General features: G+C 39.1%; 1 protein-coding gene across 4 annotated transcripts in view; it reads left to right on the forward strand.

Annotated features, from left to right (window-relative positions):
• Positions 1-26,927, forward strand: part of LOC118232093 (voltage-dependent calcium channel subunit alpha-2/delta-1-like) — a 128,971-nt gene that overhangs the window by 14,139 nt on the left and 87,905 nt on the right. For all 4 annotated transcript variants that reach the window (XM_035426710.1, XM_035426707.1, XM_035426708.1 and 1 more), the window contains exons 2-3: positions 3,662-3,743; positions 4,889-5,005. In XM_035426710.1, coding sequence (XP_035282601.1) covers positions 3,684-3,743; positions 4,889-5,005 — 177 coding nt within the window. In that variant the 5' untranslated portion in view covers positions 3,662-3,683. The remainder of the gene's footprint in view (positions 1-3,661; positions 3,744-4,888; positions 5,006-26,927) is intronic.

A 26,927-nucleotide genomic window follows, 5' to 3' on the forward strand; every position in this document is an offset into this window, starting at 1 on the left:
TGTCATCTTATACCAGGATTGTGAACTCTCACACTTTTGGTGTGAGGCTCATGCTTTCAGGCTCTGTATCACGTCCTCATGCGACCCAAACACATTTCCTGCTACCCAAACACATCTCATGCTAAATGGAAAAACCGCAACTAAAAACAGAGCAGTATGCTTAATTGTAATTTCAGTTATGTATACTGCAGCCACAATATTTAAATTGTTGTCATGTGGGCTGATTGTAAAATTCAGCGCTCCTGTCTCAACTGTGGAAAAAAGTAAATAAAAAGTAAAGAAGTATTTTACTTATATAATATCTTACTTTATGTATAATACCTTGCTGCTGGTTCACCCCATCTTCATTGCTTTGTTGTCCTTGGAGAATTTCTCAATTTCTTCCCATAGAACAGTGTGTCTGGGTGTCAAAACAAGAATTCTAATTAAGTTAAAAATACAGCCCACCAAAATCAGAAAATGCATTACCATATTTTCTGACGATAAAATAAGCTGCAGGGTTGTGGACCTTTTATTAACAGAGTCTTAATGAGCACTTACTGAGATTGCCACCTACTTTTTCATTCTGTCAAATTTAGCACCTCCCACCTTGCACACATGAAGCAATTTTATTTTTACTGCTGTCATCAGGAAACTCTTCTAAAAAGCAGTCAGTTATAATCAGATTCTCCTGCTCATTTTTCATGCTACAGCAGATTTAAGGGATTTATCATATCAACAATATTTGGCAAATGGGAAAGGCTCTGTAAATCATTTTAGGTATCACAATTTGCGGGACAATTAAGTTATTGGGTATTGCAAAAGCGTAAGATGTCCCTTCTCCATCATTACTCATGTTTAGTAGAACATTTTTTGAATGCCTTTCTTTAATTTATCTGTCCCTTTAGACAATACGGAATACCCAGTCACATTTGTGAGCCCATCGATAAGATGTTCATCATCAGTTCAGGAGGGTGCAGGCTAGCATTAGTTTACCAGCAGCCAGCCAGCCGCTGCTTCTCTTCTCTTCACAATCTGCCCGCTTATCTGTGCAGCCATTGCACTGGATGACTGCGCATCTTCCACATCCTGCACAGCTGATTCGGGCAGGTCTCAGGGGCTTGACTGACCACAGGTGCTGCTGTATTACTCCTGTATTACTATGAGGCCGAGAGTACCTTGCTGAATGGAACCTACCACCTGTTGGGTGCCTATGCTATCTGTCATTCAAATTAAGTTCACATTCAGGATAGCCACTAAATATCATATGAAGACCACAGTTGAAATGAAGACCCACATCCTGATATCTTGTTAATATTACCTCTCCAACCTGGGCCTCGCAAACAACAGTGTTTTACCAGGGATTTAAATGCATAATTATTGGGTTAGAAATTATTGGGTTTCCACTAACGGTTACACCACAAATAAAAGGCTCATCTCATAAAAACTAGTGAGCCTTATGGTGCCTAGAATGACATCCCCATCCCCATGGCCCAGTACCTCTTATGTCATCATATTATATTATATTATAGAAAATCTAGAAGAAAAGAATTCAGAGGGGGAAAAAGGTGTGATATTACTGTCATTGGCATTTCTATGACGGTGACAAACCACATATGCTTTGTTGCAGTGAGAGGGAGGTCTTCTAAACCCTGTTCAGCGATGTCCACCCCATTATTGGTATAATTTAATGCTAGCTGTCTATAAGGAGTAGCCCTAAAGCTGAATGACAGCCGCACACTGTTCTGGTTGTACCTTTCGGGCACTGAGAGGAAAGCATGAATTAGCCAGCAGCACAAGATGATTAGTACTCTGCAGCTTTATTTGTGGTAATGTTGATTAAATACTGTTGTCAATAAAAGCACTTCTAAACTGCAATCTGTTCCCGCTGACCGTATAATTTAATTGTATGCTTTATTGTACATTTGAGCTCATGCCATATCATGCAGGTTTGAGCACCAAATCTATAGTGTTGTGTGCAGAAGCACAGGAGCTATCTCAATAAATCTAGTGCAATGTGACATTTCTTCTTCTTCTTCTTTTTTGGGTGAGGGCATTGTGGCATGAAAACAGCTAGGGAGTTTCTTTATCCACTAACCATACTTGCTGCTGATTCTAAAAATAAATTTAAAAAACTTGAATGAACAACTTGAATCTATTGGCACATATACGTATTTCAGTTCCGTGTAATTACTACAATGAGCAGCTTCATAAGCAGCTGAAACATAAGTGATGTGGTAAAATAATACTGAACAACATTGGATTGCTGTTTTCACAGCAGTCAACCCATATTTACAATATGCTAGATACTGTACTACATACTTTCACAGAAGCATTGTAGTGCTTAGCTCTGGCTTGGGTACATTTAAATGCACATCATGGACACGTCTGCTCGAAAAGAATGGATTTAAGTTTCCAAGAAAAATTGCCTTACTATGTTGTCAGAAAAAAAAAACATTTCCACAATTCTTTGATTCTTTCTCCTAAGCAATAGAGTTTTGCTACTGGCATGCTTTAAATGGCCTGAGCAGATGGTGATGATGGTAAGAAATAATGGCAGAATTTTTCCTTTTCTAGAGTTTTACTTTTCCTGTACATTTATTATTTTATGTCTAATACAGCAGGATGATTTTATATACGCATAATACCAGTATAATTTGATAAGCTTTTGCATTAACATGGAATGAGCATTTTTCCTTTTAATAGCCTAGTGTTAGTTTTCATGTGGATGGTGTGTATGTTTTATAGAATACATGTGTGTTCTACTGTGCACTGGCTACCTTACCATCTCAACTAATAGTTCCCTGCATACATAATCACTTCTGGCTTTAATTATAGGGTCAGACAGGCCTATGAATAAATAAACAATGACTGAATAATATATGATGAAATACTTAGCTGCATTTTACACATACACACACGTGTGTGTTATTTTTCAAGTGAATATTTTCTGAAAAGTTTAATCTGGGTTTTGTGTGTGCATGCCACTTCCATAACAACGATATCGCATGCAAAAATTTTCATTTGTAAAATATGAAAGACAGATTTGTTCTTCTGCATTTTGGTGCAAATTAAAGCTTTTTCTTTTAAAAACATGTGTTCCATTCACCTCCATTTGACACTGACAGAATCAATACTGATCTTGGCGTCTGTCAACTGAGAGAAAATCATAAGGGACCTGCATCAGAAGTACCTGTTTGCTTTGTTATCAGGTTCACAGATGCACAGCCTTGTTTTCAGAAGGTTCTATATTGAACAAATGGAAACAACTGTTGAAAATGTGACTCTTCCTGCAAAGGTCTGTATAATGATGTGGTAATGTTCCTTGAAGAAAAATAAATGAATAAATAATACTTAAGTATTAACTAAAAACTGAAAGGTACGTTGTGTACTTAATCCCACTCTTTTATGTGGAACTTCCATTAAAAGAATGGTGGCCCACAGTTCACACCTGTAAGCACAGGCTCGAACACTCATGAATACAGATGGTGAACTTTTGGCACGGCGGGACTTTGATCTGTGGGGAGCCGTTTGGTCCAGGGAAGTACCATCAACATCAGTAGTGCTCAGGAGACAGGGTGTCAGACCTCACATATGCCTATGGCATTCACATCCACCAGCGAATGATCTGATTGGACGCAGATGTTATTTGCTTACTTATTTATTTATTTTTATCCCCCAGAATCAAGGAGTGGGTCTTGCAGATGCAGCAGGACCTGGTAAACCTGGTGGAAACAGCGAGCGGGGTAACAAGCCTCCCTAAGGTGGGTTTTCACACTTTAACGCCAGCACACCGAGCAGAAAGGTGGAGTATGAATCAGTCTCTTTCATCAACACTGCGGTGTGCTTTGTCCTTGACTGTGTTCATCCCTTTTATTTAGCATTTTCATTCATTCAAACCAATGGCACGAAAAGAATGTGGAATTCATTAGTTACTCAACTTTCATGTATCTGCAGTGCAATTACATTGAATTGAGGACAGTGTTAGATTCCTTTTTCTGGCTCTACTTAAAAACAACTAGAAGGAAGTAAGGCTTATAGCCATAGGTAATTTGTTCTTTTTTTTGTTCCAAATTTTGTTCACTATAACATAATATTTACTCAAGCTTATTTGCTTGAATGTTTTAATGCCAGCTTTAAAATATCCTTTTGGATTCATATGAGCAAATAATAAAATCAGAGCACGGGAGGTTATATGTTCTGATATGTTGTTGTACGACATATGTATTGTAGTGCTTAAATTAATAGCTATACACCAATTTTTACACCATTTTGAAATGTCACCAACTACTCACCAATTTAAAAAGCTCTTTCAGGGCAGATTTATACAAATAATTGGTACGTCCAACCAAGCTCTGCCTGGGGGGTTGCCGCTTAAAACTTGGGTACCAAATAAAGAAAAAATGAAAAAATGAAAAAAAAATGAACACAAGCCTTGTTCATGAGCTGTCTTATCCAGGCACACTGTACAATTTCAGCAACGCCAAGTGCTGTTGAACCTGATACCCATGTATAACCTCCAGCTGATAAGGGACGCTAGATAGCTGCTTTTTTTGTGATTGATAACCCGGTTGACAGCTACCCCTCCAGGGCTGTGAGAACCGGGTGAGGTGTCAGTGATAAAGTGGAGCTGAGACACATTCGCAGTCAGTTTTATTCTTGTCTGACACCTCACATTCCAAATCATCAACAAGGATACCATAATTTGTGCCTACTTTAAAAGGAAATGCTTTGTGGCATCGCAGCATGGTAGAACGGGGATGGAGGCGTACCTAGGAAAAGATGAAAGGCATCACCTTTAAACAAGCATGTTGGGTGGTTTCAGAATGCAGGATGTGATATTTGGAGTGAAATGTTTTGCGGCCAAGCTTCCCAGTGTTTTTAATAATGGCTCTTTTTCATCTTGTAGATCTTCTTAAATAATAGGAAGTACTTCAGCGTGGAACCAAACAATGCAGCCCAGCTTGTGCACAGTGCATCCAGCAACATTGAGAAGCTCCTGTTGAAGAGAGCAAAGGCTCTGGAGGTGAGCATCCTTTTAATAATTCATGTCACTCCAACAGGTCCTTGCTTTTGTGTCACTTCGATGCATACTGCCGTTCACGGCTTGTTTATGCATCTTCATGGTGTGTGGACTGGTGTCTCCCAGTCTCTCTCTATCATTCTGTTACTAGCTGGAGCTTATGCGGTTTGTTAGAATGGCGTTTGTAAGCCCACTTCCTTCAAATGAAATGCGCTTTAGTTGATTATTTTGTGGCTAGCTTTGCAACTCAGAACTGATACAGCTCTGAAATGCTACATAAAACTTTAATGTCTACATATCAGTCCCCTAATTATACAGCTGTCATGTACCTCAACTAGAATGTTTATATTGACATTGGTTGCATGTGCATGAGCAACTGGGCCTGTAGGTCAGGGAATCAGAATAACATAATAAAGGAAGTGGATGGTTGCCCAGAATGTTGCAGGTTTGTATTAAATTACTGTAAGTTTTCTTGGGTGAACTCTGAGGCATCTGAGCCAGCCTAGAAAACAGTGTCTGCTAAGAAATTGGACTGGAATAAAGTAGGTGAGGATCTGTGCGTCTGTATGTGGTCCACATCCTAACAGCACACCACCTGCATAATTGAGATAACTGAGTTAATAAATAAGCCATGCATTACTTCCTATTATTATTATTATGATTATTGTCACCATGTACCAAGATTACAGAAAGACTTAATAAATATACATAAATATGGAACTGTATGCTTTATGTGATGTTGGAAAAGACTGGCTTCATGCACTCACTGCATTGACAAAATAACAATAGTGGCTTGGTAACATTATTTTAGGTCGCAAGCTGGCACTATAGCTAATTCGAGCTAAAGTAGCAAATGTTATTGACCTCCTTAGTTGAAAATAGACAGACGATCTTTAGCTGGTTACACTGGATTGAAGAATAATGTTGTTCTGATGGAAATTTATGAAAGTTTTCGTGTGAGCAGCTGTACTGCACAGGTGCTGTAATTCATGCATAGTGTGCTCCTCAACAGTTTTGTCCTTTTGTCCTTATCTGATTTCTGCTTGGTGGTTCTTAGCCACTTTGCATTTGCATTTGACTTTACATATAGTGCTCTGTCTTTGGATTAAACACATTTCCTCCTTAGAAGTCATGGCTACACTTTGCTATGGAAGTAAATAACTGCATATAAAACATTAAGCATTCTAAGTAGGGCTAGGGAAAAAAGTTATTGCTGCAGTGAAAATTGTGTTGCTAAGCAACTTTCAGCCTTGCTTTCGAGCTGGAAATGGATATTTTCTTCATTTCGCCATTGTTTCCCTTTGAAAACAGATTTATTTAGATGTGGAATTGTGGTAGATACCTTGACCAACATCATCTTCTCGCATAGCTGCTTTATGTTTGGACTATGTGGTTGACTGACAAGGAGTTCACAGTGGCAGGAAGCAGTCAGTTTCGTTTCCCTAGTATTCATAGGCTTATGTCAGTCTTCAGAGATCTTCAGTTACTGTACTAGTGTCTTGGAACTACCCACCAAGCATACCAAGCATACACCAAAGGTTAACAGTTGTTGTGTGTGAGGGATTCTTGATCTCATCCCAGATAGCAACTGAGCATTGGCCAGTGTTGGCTCACACTTACCACTTCAATTGACCCACATATTGCCATGGAATGATAGCGATGAACCCATCTGAATCTGACAGCCATTACGCTGCCACAACTCAACCTTGCTGAGCCCATGTCTCCGGTATGATATGCAGTCAGGCCACGTTTGGTACAGAATTTGAATGTGGCTGCTTACAGTTGGGCTGCTTTTGGCTCAAAATTGAAATGGCGCACAGACCTTACATGAGGTTGGTTGCATTTGGGCCTCAGACTACACTTGCCATTGCCATAACTGACCCTCACGTGCCTAAAATCAACCATATTTGGCCTGGAATCATCTCCTATCTGGGATGTAGTACATTGCATAGCTTGTTGTGATGAACAGACCTGCATGGGTGCACGTATTGGAGTGGGGCATGCACTCAACTGCAGTTCTCATGATGAAAGCACTCCAGGGACATGAAACCATGCTTCAATCAATGATTGTAACTTTTTTACTTATCTTTATGGTATATCCTGCTTCCAGACTGCACTTAGTTGCCTTAATTACTTTATTAGTATATCTAATGGGTAACTCATTTCAGAAAGATTAAGAGGGCATAAATTGGTTTACTTCAATGGAAAAGCTGGAGTAGAGAGGAAGGACAATATTACATGTATATATGTTTATAATTTTATATATTATATATGAGTATGTTTTGTTCTGGCCAGAGAGATACTCTGTTGTCTAATTTATATGTCCCATTTGGTATATGGCACTTAGAAATGGATATAACCACAAGCACATCACATCACATGCCCATTTGTATTGTCTTAGAGAGGGCCATCTTCCCCTGTCCTTTTCATGCTCTGTTGTCTGTTTTTGATTATTTGAAGGGGAGAAAATTAGCTGACTTGACAATGCTATATGTGTGGTAAGCCAGAGTGCAAAGTAATGTTTGTAGTAACCCTCGGGAGATAGATCACAGAACTGTATATGTTGAAGCAGATAGAGAAACGCAGATAGATGCCCCCCTCACTCTCCCTCTTTGGTCCCCTCACTGTACAAGAGCTTTGTTTTACTTTACAAAAAGCCATTTGCAGCAATGTCCAGTCATGTACCTTCATTTTCCCTGAGATCCACGGGAGAGCTTCCAGTGTACTCTGGAGGCATTTACATTAGTTTTATATATATGACAAGCTCACGGTGGGTAAACCTGCTCACCCCACTATAATGAAAGGATAATAAGAAGGAATCGGCGGACATAAAGGGTCGGCTCAGTTGCCTGCTGGCTGGCATGGTGCGGGGAAGCACGGGGTGATTTCGCACGCCTTATGGCGTGGCAGATGCGACGCAGTGATTTGTGAAACAGTCCTGATAGCTTCTGGGCATGGGCATGGGCTGCAGATGTGCGGGACTCTCCCCGGGCACTTGGCACCTGTCCCCCAGATCCACACATCCCCGGGTGGTACGCCAAAACACCCCCAGGAAGCCGGCAGTTGGCACCGTCCTGCTGTAGAGTCCAGTTCTCCGTTATAATGTTGTCAGTGATCGCACTCACTCATTGCCACGGCCACTGTCACAGACCCACTTGATGTTCACAGATGGCATTGATAGCAAGTGTTTTAGAGGTGTCAGGAAGTGAAATATGGTCTTTTTTCCAGCTAAATGTCCCCTGCATTTGCCAAGTGTCATTTGCAGGAAGAGATGTTCCTCCTTGCACTTGGCCTTGCTTGTTCCCCATTTCCTCTTGTGCTTGGCCGCCCCGGCAGTCGAGTGGGCTGGCAGCTGTTGATACCCCTGGCTTGAAAATATCTCCATGGCCCCCATGGAGGGGTCAGAACTAATCTTGTGAATGGAAATAGGGGCACTCAATCCCCATTGCCCCCAATGTGAAGAGGAGGCAGACATTCCAAACCAAATTGACAAACTTTGGAATGGACAGGTGATGAACTTCCGCGTATCCTACACATATCTTTGCCATTTCAGAGGGGGGTTTCAAAGCCGAAACACAACCCCTCCTTGGCCACTTCTCTTGACACACACATTCTCTGGCTGAGTGCTGGAAGAGTGCATGTAGTCATTGGCCATGCATCTGGTAGCAGAGTAGATGGCTTGTCTTAAATGTTTTTCAGTAGTTCACTGTTTTCTGACTACATCCTTGGAGTTTTGTGTTAGCTTTCTGAGATAATCCATTAACACCACCTGTTATTTAATTGCCATTGATGAAATAAATAAGTGAATAAAAATACACACCTCAAAGCAGGCAAAATTGTATGGATAATTGGGAACCTGTCTGGAAAAAACAAAATTTGACCTTGCTCTCATGTTGTTTTCAAGGATCTGATGAAAGGTGACATATGGAGACGGAGACTCGTTTCCTGTAAAAACGAACAGAGGTGTTCTTTTAGAACATTTCTATACAGATACAAAGAAAGTTCTTATTTTAACAGACTCAACTTTTCTCTTTGCGTTCTGAGCCCTTTGATATTTCAGATAAAACAGAGGATGAGTCACTCGATTCTTTTTGTCAACGGCTACATTTCATTATATTTTCTTAAGCGTAAACTTCCCTTGAGAACTACTTTTTTGGTTTCTCGTTGAAACCCTGTATCTAGACTGGCTTTTTTTTTTTTTTTTTACTGCTTTTCTGAATTTTTCCAATGGAAAAATCACAGACTGTGAATATGGCCATGAATACTAAGCACAACCCACTTTTTGGCAAAATCTTCACTTGGAACTAGTACCACATTCAAATCGTAAAAACTGCAAACCTCCCTGGAAAAAAGGAACTGGCAGATTAAATAATGTCCTTATTAACTGAGGCACTCACTTCCATTTTACTGTTCACTTATGTTTTGTTTTTTTCCCTTAGTAGATTAACTGTTTAATGCTGAGGGTTCAAATGCTATTTGCATCTGAATATGACAATAGTATAATTTTCCAGATTCCAACCTGTATTATAGTATTGTATGTCTGAAAAACTAATGCTCCACAGATGGACTGCAGGCAATGCTTTAGGCTATGGCTTTTCAGAAAAGGGACTACTGAACCCCAGTGATACAGTCCACCCCTTCCCCTTACCCACATTCATGTTTGATGAAAATATCATTTCACAGCTTCCTTGTACAGTTCTGGAAAGCCACCACAAACTGCATCTTTAAACGTACTCCTGTGTATGCCATTTTGCATTGTTGCATGCAACAGCTTGCAGCCAATGTTTTTATACAATGACATTTCTTTTACAGACGTCTTATTGAATCAAAGATATTAGTGTTAACTTACGATTGAATAATAAAAAAACACCACAAAATGGTGACAGTGGCAATGTATTTCCCCAGTTCTTTGCTGTGAATTAGAGAGGTGTACTTTCCTGGGAAATGCCAAATGAGGCAGATTTTCATTTTATATGTATCATTTCCTTTCCATAACTCTAATCATTGTGACCTATGCCATGGCACACATGCTTACAAAAATGTTACTGCATGAGTAACAGTGGTAGTAATTGAATGGTTCAAACCATATGGAAAACACTACAGGTGCAATTGCTCATTAGGAGCACATAGCATGCAGCAAATGTGTCTTGTGAAAAAAAATTGCAAAAAAATATTGGCTATATTGAAATGATACTTCAACCATTTATAGATGACCTGTTTTCTTTAATGAAGATGTGCTTCTTTAACATTGCTTTCATACGATCCTTTTTGTGTTTAACCTGGACAGAGATGTATCGGTGCTCCCACTGCCGCCATAAGAACAAGTCACTTATGTTATGTATATTGATCTGGTCTCCTGCAGTTGGCTCAGGTCCTAGATGTGTAGTGCCGCTGAAAATACTGGCTAGCTCTCTCATTCTCAGTGTTCATGGGCATTCATTATTTAGCAGGCTCTTCAACCACATAGCAGGGGCCTGTGTGTTTACTGCCTTTGCAGTAAAAACAGTGGCTCCACTCCCGTACCCCCCCTTTACAATGCAGGGTCCTGGTGGGGTGACATCCATGTCATACTGTGAAATCTGCCAAGCTGCCAGGCTCCTGGGGAAGGACTCTCCTCCTACAGCAATGCAGAGATAATTTTCCTATTCAGAATCGAAGGCACAAGTCATACACGGGCAATAAAGACCCAGAGTTACTCACTGACAACAGTAGTTTTTCAGACTTGTCATGCCTCAGTCTGTTCATTAAATAAATGGGTATCAGGTGGGGAATATAGTAAGAGTAGGTGCATTGTGGGATAGTGGGTATTCATCTTTTTTTGTTGAATGAATTATTTCAGTACTGAAGACATGCACGTACAAACTGAGAAAACAAGGAATCATTTTTTATCCTCATTAAACTATAAAACTAAGAAACAATGGCAAATATAAGGTGATATAATGCAATTTCAACATGCAGATACATTTGCTTTCTGCTAACACCTCAAGTTTTGAGTGCTGTAGGAATTCTCTGTGAATAATTACTTGAATTTTCATTTTGGAAATGAGTGGCATAGAAAGATAGATATTATTATTTCTGTAAAGTTGCATTATCTCCGGGACTGCACTGTTTGGCTTGTAACCGAAACAGTGGCTTGACTAGACCAAATGTCTATGTGGATTGAAAAAAAAGGCCTTTTTAAATGTCATATTGATTTATCCAAAATACATGCACCATTGTGGATTACAGTTGAGTAAAATATTGACTTACAGAATTTTATCTTAGCAACAGACAGTTTGAAGAGATACCATTGAAGAGATAAAAGCAGTAGGTGGGACTCATAGTCAATGTAAATTTAATAGTGGGGATCATAATATGAAGTCCTTCCATAGCTTTCAAGGTCGTTTTTACACCCAGCATGCAGTACTTATTCTCCTTAAATGGTGCTGTTGTTGCTCAGTCTCAATCATTTTGACAACTGCCACAAACCGCTTCACTTTCTTAATGTTAAGACACTTTCCCCGTAAATTTTTCTCTGTGTCTGACAATGGGTATCTGCTGCTGGAAAGGAATCTATTTTGGTGAAAGGAATAGATATTTCACTCTGTCTGTCCCCTCTGTCTCTAGTCTAAATCAACAACTAGAGCTGATAAATGTTTCAGAAGGCACTGAAGCTATCTGCACTGTTCAGCTATTTCTATCAATACTACTTGTGAAGCAAAGCAGTAAGAACATTCCAGACATGCAGGACATCGCCTTACTCCACGCATTACTTCATACACAGGCTGCTAATGTCGCAAAGCAAAAGATGATTTAAAGTGCAATATCAAATAACTAACAAAAAAGCAGTAGCTGTGCCCGTTCAAAGCTGTTTCATGTTCGTGGATAATGCATAAAAATACATAAACATGAATTAACGTGTCAGCGTGGACCACGCACTTTTAAAATGTTGAACGATAAATAACAACGGAATACAATTTTCTATATGTGGACAGTATCTGGTTAATGGTGTTGCATTACATTTTTGGAGAGAATGGTCTTCTTGGTTGCTTAAACATATGCTATTTTAACAGATTTATGTGCCATTATGCCCAACAGATGGGTAAAGGTGAAGGAAACAATACGTGTTCGGAAGGTGTCAGTGTCAATTCTCAGTTCATAAACTCCGTAAATTGCTTCAGTATATATCCAGCTGTAGTTGTGATAGTATTGTGAAGTGTTCACTCCTCATACTACTATAAAACATAATAAAGAAGACAAAGAGGACAAAGAAGAATAGCTGGAATCAAACATGCCTTTTGTGTTGTGGTGATCGTTATACTGTAACAAAGGCAGCCTGCATGGATATTGTTGGGAGGATTCTTGGTTGCTATGATACCCTTTCATTATGAACATCTCAGTCCCAGGGCTCTTTCTAAATGATGGAGTACTTGCATTGTGTATCATACCAAAAAACCTTACCATTCTTCAGCTGTTAAGAATCTCTGTTTACGTACACTCAGTCTCGTATTAAAAATGTTCCCCTACATCAGCTTCTGTCAGTTTACTGCAAACAATGCTTACTTCCTCATTTTTGCATCTTGTCTGATGTTTCTTGTTTTATTATAGCTCTCTGGAACCCTGTATTTATTTGGCAGATGCAACTTCGAAATTGCATTATTGTAGAAGCTTTCTAATTGACCAGATCAACATTTCTATTCATAGTGTATTTATTATTGTTTCATTAGAAGTCATGCTAGCTTAATTTGCAGTCTCTTGCATTTCCTTCACCCAGTCAGAGTGTAATAACATAAAATGCACATACATGTGCTGTACTGCTGTCTTTAAATCCTGGTCCAGCATGTGTATGCAGGGGGAGATGACCTGAATCATGTTCACATGCATGTACCTGTGACAATCCATCTGCACATCTGCAATCTATACATTACTACCTCATATTTGTTTGAGGAAATATCATCAAACAGTGGGTCCCATCAGGTCCTTGCAAGGTCCCAACATGTATTAAATGTATGAAAGTCAGAACAATGCCGTGTCACTGTCTGGACAGGCTTTCAGGGTCTTCAGCCCGGATGGTGGTAGGTGTGGAGTGGGGTGAGCAGGAAAGGTTTTTGTTTGCGTGCTGGATGGTGGAGCTTAGTGTGGGGTTCGAGAACGAATAGGATGCCTTGCCCCTTTCCATCATCCAGAGGGATTTGGGAGACAGTGACTTCTGGTGTGACTCCTCAGGGAAGACATGAGGCCTGTCACTGGCTTTGCCAGGAGTCTCTATCTCCATTGATTATCCGTAGCAGGCACAGAAAGGCACAGATATTCGTTATTGTAGCATAGGAAGTGGAAAGGAGTCAACAGCCTTAAATAAAACAGGTATATTAGTAAAAAAAAAAAAAAATTGCCCCAGAATTGCCCATGTATAGCCAGTAATAATTTTTGGCTTGACCTAAAGAATGATATAAAGGTTGAACCTCATAGCTTTAAACCAATGACTGCTCTCAACTAATTTCCATTCAGATTATTTTAATATCAAGAAACTAGCCAAATTAAACCAGATTAGCCAAATAATCCTATCAATTGGTTTAGCATCTCAATTTCATTTTGTACAACATTTCCTTTATCTAAATTTGTGGGAAAAGTTTAGAATTCCTGTGTCCTGAATTCAAGTAATATTGACTGTGTAAATATCTGTTAATCTGATTTGTACAGGTCAGGTTGTTTAATGTGCATTAAAACCGTTGAAGTTGTTTTATTGAACTCAGTTTTGTTTGCAAGGCTTTATTGTGTTCAGAGCTAGTGCCTATATTAACTGATAGGGTAGCCTATCATTTAAATGGGATTCTGTTTATATTTGAGTTAAAGCCTTTGTTGCCACGTACATTCTGAAATGCACGGAGAATAAATATTTATAACACTACGACGAGAAAGCTTTGAGATTACTTGAGATAATCTTTTTTCAAACCTACATCACATGCTGTGTGTATCATGTTCTGGTTTGTGGTGAGAGGTGGTAGTGCTGTACGCACTGGTGCGCTGTCTTCATAATGAAGGAGTATGGCAGAAAACATCTGGTAGCAGTACAGTACTTTTTATTCTAAATGCAGAACAAGGACAACAGTCATTTGGTCTATAAGTGGCATCTAGAGTATACCTTTCTATCATGTTCTTAGTCTTGATTAGCTGAAACACAAGATCAGTTTTCCCTGTTAAATAACTTGCTGTCAATTTTTGGCCGCTCTCATATTTTGCAATTACATTTAGATATAAGCCATAGTTCTCAACACTATAGTACTCTACACAAATTTATGTGAAGCGTTTACCTCTTTGGATTTAAACATCATTAAAGCATTACAGTATGCTGTTATTTCTGTTGATGTGTTCTTGCTTTCTTTTGAAATACAGTATTTATGATGGGCTTAATAATAAATATGACATCAAAAGTCATCTTTTCATATTGACAGAGAAATGAAAGTGAAGTATAATGTATAACTCCATCATGTCCTGTGAATAGCTGGGGGAGTCTGCAGTTGCAGCACACCGATGAATCACTGATCCCTGCACTGGGGCTTGGTATATAGTCTGTAGTTCATCCACAATGCACACAGTGCCTTGAGCCAAAATGACTGATTGCACATCCATACCCCCCCCCCCGCCACCCACCCACCCACCCTCCATACTAAGCCAGGGTGAAACATATTATGTGACCCGTTATGAATGTATCCAGAATTTTAGAGTGGGTGTACTGTTTTTCTTCTGTCTGTGCTCGTCTGCTCCGGGCTAAAAGTGAAACTTCAGTAATAATTGGTTGCCAGGACAACCCTCCTATACTCCAGGGAAATCCCAACTTCAAACCACAGGGTGAAAACCACTGCTTAAAAAGTGCTTTCACATATTCCTCATTAATATGGTTAAGTGCTAAATTAGATAGAGGATGAAAGATTAAAGGTTTTGTGCACCCTGTTGTAGCCAACGTGTGTGCTTTTGTATTCTTTCAGCAAGCACACCATTCTTGAAAAATTGAACACACACCTGGAATTTTGTCTTTATAGCAGTTAGGCCTACTCTGTGGAAATTGTTTAAATGCAAACCAGTAAACTATGCAAATGCAAACTATTTATTTTATATTGTCAGTTTTTCAACCAATGATGCTTCATAAACTCATGATATTGAGCTCTTTATATAAATATTCAGTTCATCGTTGGACCTAAAGTTCCATTAATCGCCCGTCCTCTTTTGTTCAGCCATTTAAATAGCTGCCAAAGAGAGAACAACCTCGAGCAGCAAGAGATTCTTAAGCTCTCTATGCTCTCTTGTTCTCACAGTCTATGGATTTCTGCTACACACATCAAGTCAGCCAGTTCAGCAAGCCAGTAAGGTCTGTAGTGCGGTCAGGGACATTAGATAAGACGTGGCGAGGATGACTAAAGGAAGCAGAGCACTCTTGCTTCATGTTGACAGTGACACAGGCCAAAGGCATTATTATGAGTCACATAATGTTCCCTCTCTGTGCCCATTTCCCTCTGAAAAATCCAGCCACCACAAGAGCACAGCTGCTTGGATATTTAGTGTTAACTATTACAAAATCCATACGAATAGTATCTATGACTCAACCTGGTTAAAGGGCCACCCTTTCCACAGCACAAAAGGAAGCTAACATCCTGTTAAGTTTTTAATCTTTATTTATTGTGCAGGGTGTCTTCTGAAGACAGGGATATGTTTGTCCACCTGAATTATTGATGAGGGGTTTGTGTTGGGTGAGAGAAATTGGCATCAGGCTTCAGTGAGAGAAACTATCACACATCAACCCTCTGGTGCTTGTACTACCCTGGGAAAGGGTTCCCTGGGGAATGTTATGTTTTTATTTTTCATAGACGGAACACAATATATTATTTTAAGCAAGATTTGTGTGTAAATACATGTATTATGCATTGCAGCAACACAGTTTTTTGTATTTCTTTATGACCTTTTAATAGAACTGGTGAACGAGGTACTGAGGCACTGACCATTAAAGATGTCTGCTCAGTATGGTTCTGTAATAAATCACAGTGGTTTTGGTCATGGTATGCGATGGTATGTGATGTTATGGCTGGTATCTCAGAATTCTTACCCGGAGGTCAAGATTAAAATCAGGCTTGATCACAACAGTAATTAAATAAAATAATGATCTACAGTTACATAAATATGCTAAACATGTTATAAGCTATAAGGGTGTCTAATAAGCAGATATACAATTCTGTGTTTGTTTGACATTATTCATTCATTTTTACTAAAGAGATTCAATATCTGGGTTGGTAATTTTGTGACAAGAAGGGATCATTAGTACATGGCCTTTGCAGAGAGCTGTGCATAACGGATGAATGCTTTTGAACATCCACAGCCCGCATTTTTCTATGGTTTTCCTACAGTATGGCAGAAAGTGCTCCAGTGAGGGCCGGCGCATTGTGTGCAGCGTTTGATACGTTGAGTGTAATCTGACGATTCAGGCAGTGAAAGTGGTTGGCTTGCCGGAGGCGTATTCCGATTCCGTTGACATGCCAGATCATGCAGGCCTGCGTCCCGTTTTTCCATGTTTTTTGTTCTTATTCCGGGCAGGTCAGAGGTTTGCAGTGTAATTAAAACCTGAATAATTGAAAGGGGTTCAGAGAGATTAGTCCTAGGCGACGGGGAGATGGACTGTCCCATGTCTCCTCTACTGTCTGTCAGCCCGTGTGATGTCTTTACCGTGTTGTTGGGACCCTCACGCTATCAAGCTAGATCATGTGACTCCAGTCTGCTTTTCCAGTGAAAACGATAAGGCAAAAGCATGGTGGCCTTTAGGTGAGGTCATTGGAACGTAGCTATTGTCCTCTGCATTTTGGTTCAGTTGTTTAAACATATTTTGTTCCATTCAAAATTATTAGTCCAGATGTTTAGGGAAATGCTTGTTATTTTAACCCTTAAATGGTAAATGGTTAACACAGTTGAAAGTTAAAATTATCCAGCTTTGTTGCCTATTCTATTGTCAAGCTATGTTCATTCTTCTGTCTTTGGCTGTACCTCTTTGCCATTCATTCCCTGTCAGATCGAAAATCAGAATTCCCTGAACTTCAGCGATGGTGGGTTTTTTTAATGTTTCTGACACTGAGCTGAATACCTGTTCGGAAATTAAAGTTCCTGTGGTGAAGGAGAGAGACAGATGTCAGGTATTCTTTGCTCCTTGTGTCAGCCTTGCTATTTTACTTTGTATTTGTAGTCTGTGACTGTACGCGTATGCAACAACCCTTCAATCCCCTGTGAATTTTGAGGGACATCATCCTCTGGAAGCAAGTGGACAAATTTTTACTTGCTATATACTCTGTTTTATGGGCCTACATTGCTTCAAGAAACTCCTTAAATGAACTGATCCTTAACCAAAAACTGTTGGTTCTGACTAGAAGTCAGTTATGATGCCACTGCTTAAGAGGGAATTGCGAAGAACGCACTGAAAAGCACATACTTTAACAAGGCGTTGTGTATAGATCGTCTGACGGAAGAAGTCACACACTTTTATCTGAAAAAGGGTGTAGTATTTTTAGATACAATATTTCTACATAAAGCGTTCTTTTTCAGGTTATTCATGACCAAACAGTGCACTTCGAACAATTCCAAAGATGCCATTAACCTTCTGCTGACAAACTTCAGCCTGTATAGACACAGCATAAACCAGACTTAATTATGGAGCCAATGTCGCAGAAAATATCTAGAAATTTACCAAGGTTATGAAAGTGTAAGTATATTGCGGGGGTTTAGAGACTGACTGGTGACTGATAACTTTAATATTGGCTGAGTTTTTGGTAAAACTCACCTGTAAGTGATGTAATATTCTATATCTCTATTATTTCCTATATCTCCCATAATTAACTTTATCTCTCTAAGTCAAAATTATTGGGTATATGGTTAAATGTTTTATTTTAACATGTTTAAAAATAATTCTAATTTCGTATTTTGGATTTCTGTAAAGTATGTAAAGACGGCAGGAAAGTCAAACTGATGCAAAGCCTGTTTTCAGACTTTTTAAACTTTCTATCAAGAGTGCAAAATTCTGTCTGGAAGGCCTCTTTCAGGCAATGCACAGTCTACATGAAAGATAATCTGATTCTAGTGGCTGCTGGGTTCTACTGACAATGAGATCCAAGAAAATCCAACAATAAAGACCAGGTAGATATCTCTCTCTCTCTCACTCTCTTTGATTGTGTATCTTACAGTTTATCTTTTGGCTTATTTTTCGAAAGTCTTATATTCAATATTTTGCTATACTTAGGTTGTGTTCAAAATACCAACATAGCTTGTTACATCTTAAATAAATGTTTCTATGCATATTTATCCTATGTACAGTGAGCTCTATAATATTTGGGACAAAGACATATTTTTTTCTTGATTTGGCTGTGTACTCCACAATTTTAGATTTGTAATCAAATAATTCACCTATGGTTAAAGTGCAGATTTTCAGCTTTTATTAAAGGGTATTTTTAATAAGGCAAGCGTGGATGTGTCAGTGACAACTATCTGCAGAAGACTTCACGAACAGAACTGCAGAGGTAACACGGCAATATTTACACCACTAGTTGGCCAGGTTACAGTTTTCTTAGAAGTACCTAAAAGAGCCAGAAATGAATTAAAAGCTGTGTGGTGCTTAGTGTTTGAATCTGGATCATTTCTGAGCTTTCCTAGGGCAGTGAGATTTTTCTGTCCTTTATTTATATAGGTTGCCGTATTGAGATTAAAATCTCTTTTGCAAAGACTTGTTCAAGAGGTAGCATTCATGCACTCATTTCGTATTGCCTGGTTTCCATTCTCTAAATATTTATCTGCATACTGCAGTGAAATGACATATTACTAAAACGCATGGGAAAGGCTAGCACTGATAACTTGTGCTGTCAGTCTTCCTTAGAAAGATTGTGTTTACAGAGCACTTTTATCCAATAACCTTAAGCCAGAATAATAAGGAAGTCTAAAGGATTTTGGCCTCACAGAAAGTTTTGAGGATATTGGGTCTTAGATGTCTGATCTGAATCACAGGCGCGTTGTAACTTTGTACTTTCTACGCAATGATGCTATAGCCTGGTGTTAAGGTTTTTCCTTCAGAAAGCTGTTGTGACTGGAACAGAGCCAGCCGCTGGCATAAATGCTTGATATGGTCGTTTAGGTCCACAACCATCCCTAGGCCACACAACAGAAATAGTTTCATCCTCCCAAAGCATAGAAACAATGTCATCTTTCGATGGACTGCTATAAGCAAGTAAGCGAGTTCATTCATTCTGCTGTTAAATGGTGGGAGTGATTTACTGTACAGTGTGTTGGAGCACTTGGGGGCCACAATAACACTCTTGTTTAGGGCCACCAAAACCCTAAGGCTGACTCTGGACTGGAATAGGCGATTCTTCACAGAAAATGTATTTATTTTCTCTCCCTCCCAAAATACAGTTTAGCGTAGATTATGCCATCAGGTGGTGGAAGATTAAAGGCCGTCAGTAGGAAATGTTCTCTGCCTGCCTGCAAACTGTGTTGATATTAATGGCTAATCTGTCGCACAGATGCTAAGGGAGTTCACCCTTTTGTGTTTAATGGCTTGCTAGATTTGTGTAAGGTGGGTTAAGTGTCTGCAGGCCGGCTTGGCAAGTTGCTCATTTTATCCCCACGTAGCTGCATCGCTATTTGGTTTATCACCAACACTTGTGCACAGCTAAGAGGAGAGCAGTTACCAAGGGGCAGTTGCTATATATTCTGTACTCTGAGCCAAGGCAATGAGGGCCGTCTGTGCCAAGTGTACCTCAGTCCTTTCGAGCCACAACCCAGGCCGACTTGGAGCTGACGAATATGCTGTAACTCACCCTGTTGTTGTCATGAAGTACTGTCAAGAAATTGCTGTGTGGTGGTGGATTGGTTTCATTATGTCCAATCAGATGAGCCACTTTTTTTCCCTTCAATACCTGAGTATGAAGGCCATAGAGAACTGCAAACTGGCAGTTTCATAAACTCTGATATACTTGTATGTGAGAGGAGTCTCCACATGCATTTGTGATTCCTCAAAAGAAGAGGTACTATGAGCATTATGGGCTTGCGAGTTAGAGGAAGAAGCTGTTGCATGCTCTAGTTTGTGTATTTACATATTAACTGCATATACGGTCAGCATAGATATTGATTTATTGTTTGTAATTTTAAAACATTTTTTTATTTATTTTGATTTGTAGTAGTACTAAAACATGCTTATTATAAGAGATAATGTAAGTACTTTTAATACAATTAATTTTCTTCAATTGTATTTCATTGATCTGCAGCCAAGTCCACCCACAGTGGAGAAACATATAAACAACTGTAATATTTTCAAATATTTTATATGCTGTATTACTTCATAAGCAATTATTCACTGGTCTAAAGGACTGTAACATTTGGTGAACAGTGACACCACCAATATGGATTCATTTAACTTGTGCATCTGCTTGGAACAGTTAACTGCTTCTCTTGAGCCTCCAGGTAGTATGATTTTAACACACTTTAACATTATATTTATGGCGCTTGTCAACTTTTCAACGTGCTGAGAAGGATTTGATTAAAGTGTTTCCAGGCTTAACAGATGCTCGTGTTTTGAATGTCCCATGTGAATACTACCAACATCAAAACAAACTGAGCGCATGCTTCCGCTCATAACTGGCTGATCTTTATCCCCATAATGAGCTAGGTATGTCGCTTTTGGAAGGAAGTCAGAATACAGCAATATGATTGTTTTGCACTGGTCAGCCAAAGAAGAGCAAGTGGAAAGCTTCGTTCTCTGGCAACATACCATCATATCATATTTGTATTATCTTAGGTCAACATATTTGGTAAATTCACAGAATTTATTTCTCTTTTTGTTGGGTATTATTTCATTCAGTGCAACTGAAAATCATATAGATGTTTACAAGTTTAAGATACGGAAGACGGGTAAAAGTGCTTATGAAAATATATGTTGTAGCACTCCTTTATGTTTTCAAGACCTCTGCACCTTTATTCATCAAAGCTTTGCTGACTGGCATTTGTGGCATGCCTATAGAAATACAATGTTGTGTGATGTCTGCTCTAATAAATACTGTGCATAAAATATTTTTACCCTTTTTAGAGTGTTTGGAAATGTTTAAAGTACCCCTAAAGATGTATGTTCAACCCTTAAAAATATTATATATTGAATAATAATTTGTTTAATATGGGTTTCCACCAAAAAACAGTTTAATAAACTACTGAAAATGGCTGGTCCTGGGATATGTAGTAGGCACAGCATTTGGATTCAAAATTAATTTCTTCACAAAACCCATCGATTTCTCCATGGTTCTAGAAGCAGACTTCTGTAAAACCTCAGGATTACATCCTAAAAGTGTGCAGTATCCCATGTTCAACACACCAACTGTCACAACAATGGCACTAGCTGGCCAACTTTCTGTGCGCTAGGGTTTCTGTTTGCACATTGCTCTGGACAAACTATTCCATAAGGTATATGGTTTTGTGAAACCTATAGCATCCAGGTCAGGTTTAGCATGTTTCACAGAATCAATAGTACATAACCTAAGATTAATTTGTTTTTATGCATTCACACATTTACGTAACCTAAGATTAATTTGTTTTTATGCATTCACACATTTAGCATTCCAAACAGCCGTCCTTAGTGAAAACATGAACTCATTGAGTGTTTTTTAATCATTATCTTATAAATCACCACAATGGTATACCTCTGATAGTGCTTGCCTCTAATTTAGCATTTCAGGCATGTAGCATCTGCGCTACTAATGAACACAGATGCTGTACGTCACTTCTGAATAAAAGCAGAAGACATGGAGCATGTCCTAGGAGCCCAAACACTCATTCACATTAGCTGAACTAATGGAGCTTAAGCAATCAGATGGGGTGTTAGAGTGGGCTTGAGCAATAATAAGGATATGTGACAAAGTGCAAACAGGACTATTTACATAATATGAATATGTTCAACACTTTACGGTGCCCTGAAATGGGAGGGCTATGTATAAAAAGTACTGTAATTTTTACATTAGTAAGGTGGAACCAAAATGTATAAAAGTACACTTAAATAAAAACTGAGAATGTCATAAAACTGGAGCATATAAAATAAAAGAACGCTTGGGGTCGGAGCTGGCACTGTAAATCTCCCGGGCTGTCGTGCCCCGAACCTCAGCGAGGGACAGACATTCAAATATGGGCAGTTTACATTATCTACCTGCTGCAGGGAGGAGGCACTGTGACAGGAGTCTGTGTGGCACATTGTTCTGCCCTCACACTGACACAGTACAAAAACACTGGAAAGCAGAGAGTATGCAATTCTTTTGGGGGAATGACGTACACTTGCTTTGATTTCTCTTAAAGCATGAATTCAGTTTTTGCTCAGGTTTTCAAATAATTTCATTAGCTTTTTCATTTTTTCAATTTCGATTTGTCTCCTTAAATCTTTATGAAATCGACGTGCGACTATGGGAATAGTGACAGTGAGCAAATTGGTACATACTTTGCTAATTTCGATCCAGGTCCTGTGACTGCTTGACAGTCGGGCTGTGGCCTGTACTTTGGACCAAAAAAAAAGTTCTCAACAGACTGTTCTTGGTGAAACTGCCTGGTCACACCCTAGACTTTACCTCATATGTCAAAGCTAACATCACCTTAGCCACTGTTCATCATGACCCTTTAATCACCGAAACCCCTGGCCCCAACAACCTCTCCTCTGAGATATCTGCTCCTAGCCATGATAACCAAAATAATGTACAACTGAGTCAGCCTAGCGTTTTTATACACATTTAAATACTAATATAACTCAGGAACCACACCTGTGTGGAAGCACCTGCTTTATTTTACCTGTATGTGGGACAATAATATAATTAATACTGTGATGTATTATGTTTCACTAGCACTTCTTTTCTTCAATTGTGCATGAATAACACTCAACCTTTTTTCTTATTGTCCTCAACATAAAGGCCTTATGCTGAATGGAAAGAAAGAAAATAGAAATGAATGGCTGGCAAAAAAAACTGCTTTGTTAATGCATTACTACATTTTAGTGATTACTACCAACAAGCAGCAAGAACAAATACATAAACAAGATAATAGTTGTTTCTTTTATATCACAGATTTGCTGTTTGTAGCATAGCATGCACAGCTAGCATATTATTCCTATAGCATATATTGGAGTGTGGCATGGCTGTTGTTGTGATGTTTATTCTTGGAATAATAGTCAGTAAATAGTTGATGCTAATAGAGTTACAGTTCTGCATAAAGGCAGGAGCTTAAGAAGCAACAGAGAAAAACAGAAAAAAAACAGTGAGATCCAATGAGATTCGAAGAAGGACCTGCCAGATTGATTGCCAAATTGCTGCAGTAGGAGGGAGGCCATCAATAAATCCTAGCTCAGCTCTGATGTTCCCATTGCTACACAACACCCCACCTCCTACCCTAAAAAAGTAAATCTCTCTCATGGACAGGTGTTTCTCTAAAATTGATGGTATCATTACTGTTTCATTAGTTGCTGTGATGCGACTGGCTCTACGGCTATTTAGGTTACGAAGTGCAGTTCGCGGTTGCGGTCTCTCATTCATCTAGTGCTCTAATTGGATTGCAGCCCCTGGTAGAGGCTAATGAATTTGATGTGCCAGTAGAACTGTACACATTTGGAAACTGTTTCTTGGATTTGGTAGCCAGATCACATTTGGAGAGAAAACACAGCACTTTCCATTCTGAAGTAGCTGCTTGGTCAAATAAATTAAATAAATAAAACTGTTTTCTGACTTAAGGCTCTGTTATATCCACTATTTGTTTTGTGATATTTGTAAAATTAATTTTGGGGAACTGATTTTTTTTATTTTCTTTTATTTTCCCACAACTAATTTCAGTGAATTGAAAGTGAGATCCAAAAACATGATGCTTTAAAAGTATGAGAAAAAAGCTAAATGTGCCTTCATTTGTTGCATACAGTTACACAAGGCATATTGTTTTCAGATTAATTGGGCAAAACAATGGATATAGAATATGTACAGTATGTTAAAAAAAAAATTCAATAAATACAGTGTATCGTGCATGCTATGGTACATGTATAAATATTGGGCAAGAGTCCATATTGGGCAGAATCTCTGCTAGACAGAATATTGTGTTGCATAATTTGTCCTCTCCCATGGCTGTTAGGATTTGGTGGCTCCTGCAGATGTCTGTGTGGCTGTGGCTCGCTGGTGCTTTAGCGAGGGGATGGACCTGATCGCCAGCTGGTCCTCAGCCCTCCATTTGGTCTTGGAACCCCTAGAGAGTCCTTTAATAAGCGCAAAGACCGGCTCCACCAGCCGCGGGCTGCTGGCTGTGTGACCGTGCCCTGTGGGCCGAGTCCTCTCTTCTGCCACAGCTTGATTTAAATCCTGACTGCCAGGGTGTGTTTCCTATTGCAAAGACGGTGAAATGAAAGTGAGGTCTATTTCCTTTTCCAGATATGCTCAGGAATAGGATTAGCAAAGTCAGCTAAGGATTAGCCATTCTATGATTTATTTCTATGGAATGCTAATGCTAACTTACATACCAAATGAAGTAGACACGATTGTGTTTTTAATAACAAGATTAGCTTGTTCGGGTGTCTAATATAGGATTTAGCTTCCGGTCTCCATTTGATCTTTAAGTAATTTCTGCAGTGCATGACAAGCAAATAGAAGGGTGCATGTGCTTGAGCAGTGGTGGTTTTTATTGTCTTGTGTTTCGGGAAAGCTGATGGAGGAATAAATGCATGCTTGTATGAGCTTGGGAGCGGTGATACATTATGAGTGTGAATGATGACAGCTGTAGTAAACAGCAGTGTAACACTGAGGATAGCCCCCATGGGAGGACTGATTGACAGCCGGCTCGGTCCCTCCCTTCCCGCCTGAGTGAATAGGCAGCAGCAGCCGTAAAATTCACTGGGAGTTCAGACAGGGTGCGAGAAGCATGGGGATGTTTATTCATTTAAGTGTGGTGTTGAAAAATGACACATGACAGGTTTAGGATGTGCACAAACAGCCGAAATATAGCTCTGTTGCAAAAGTATTGTAATATTGATGTTAACATTAATATTGATGAACTCTGTATGCCCAAAATCAAACTGAATTTATTTCATGCATTTTGCTTTCGATTGCATTTTGTGTGTACTAACCAAAAGAAACCATAACCAATAGTTCATATTTTAATATTTATTGCTTTGCTTATTCATGCTTATTCAAAATGTTTAATTATGTGTACCTCCTTTAAATACGTAGTCCGTGATTTAATCAATGGCACTTCAGAAACATAATGGGAAATGCTCACAGGTGGTTTGGTGATAAAAGGGGTTTGTGTCACATCTCTATGAGTATGTGTGTGTGTGGCAAATTGATTCACGTTACTGAACATATTTAATCTTCTTTTTGGTCCTTTGCCCAAGTGGTATTAAAATCCCACCTCTTGGTGTTCATCTGGTGAAAAAAGCTGCATTTGAAATGCGGGATTACAGAATTGCCCCCACCACTTCAGATATCTATAGGAAAAGAAATGTATACTAGCATAAATTGTGAATTTATTAGTATTTATGGTCCATATACTGATTCAGTTTTATTTTCTTGCTGTATATTAAAATCAGCTTATTGTGGAAGAAATCCATAAACACTCATTTACATCAAATCATGTATTCCTGTGAAAAAGCTATCTATTATACAGGTGAGACTCAACCCCTGCAAACAATCATTATATGCTATTTTAAAAGGTCAGCTTTTGTTACTAAGCAGATGAAGTTATTTTTAACCCATTTGAGTTCTTCAGACATATGGGGTTTCCGCTTCTGGCTCCAATTAAAAGTAAATAGGCATTTCTGTCTGCTGTAGGTGTTGATGGTACAGTGACAGCTTAAGTATGGCCAGCTCTGCATGTCAGTCTCCAAGGGGTCTGCTTTGGTCTTCCTCTGAGACTGCAATATATTCTGACAGCTTTTCAGCTGCTGTGTTGGCTGTGGTAGGAGCAGACAACATCACCAAAGGAAAGTTCCGCCAGACAAGGAGATGCACAATAACACATTTTTCTTAAGTGTAAGGTTTTGATAGATTGTTTGATGAAGTGTAAATTCCGCTCTGTGTGAACGTCTTGCTTGTGTTTTTGTGAACGATTTAATTCTCTGAATAAGTGAAACGTTTGTTGGAAAAAGGCTTTTAAAAGGGACAGGGCACATATATTATGGTTTAGTAAATCATTTGAGGTAAAAGATATAGCGGTGTAATGGTGATATAGAAGTATTACGTAGTGTAGTGTTTTATGTAGTATTGTAACAGCACATCGCTCCAACATCGCTCAGCAAAGTGTAGCAGTCGTCCCACAGTCTGGAAAATAAGCTTATGTGTCCACAGAATCCCCCACTTGCCTCAGTAGAAGGTTAGAATGTAATCTATACCTATTGGTTTGGGCATGTGCAAGAAATTTATAACAGGTAGCATGTGCAGTACACAAAAAAAGTTTCTTTTTGAAAAGCGGCTCAGTTGACTCAAGGGTCCTGTGTGGACATTATTTTTGCCTAGTTTGTTGAAGAAGTGAGTTGTGATTGCTTCATAGGAATGTTCCTTGCCACTTATTCCATACATGCTAACTAACGGTATAAACTTAAACCTTGCCTTACAGTGCATCTCTCATATATAACCACACACAAAATAACGCTGCTGATTTCATTCATTTTTCTCTCTAATTTGGAATCAGCAAGTGATCCTCTTAAGTCACTGTGCCATTCATGTGTCCACAGCATAGCGCACAGCATGCATACTTCTGATGCATTTATCTGCATATCAGATAAATGCGCTATAGGCCACAGTACAGCAGGACATCGCTATCGCCAAGAAGAGAGGTTTATCTCTCCCACTACTGCTGCACTTGAATAGTCTTAGTTATGTTTACAGTTGTATAAATTTAAAATTGTGGAATATTAAGGATGGTAATTGTT

This window comes from Anguilla anguilla, chromosome 7 (assembly GCF_013347855.1).
Source record: "Anguilla anguilla isolate fAngAng1 chromosome 7, fAngAng1.pri, whole genome shotgun sequence".
Taxonomy (NCBI): domain Eukaryota; kingdom Metazoa; phylum Chordata; class Actinopteri; order Anguilliformes; family Anguillidae; genus Anguilla; species Anguilla anguilla.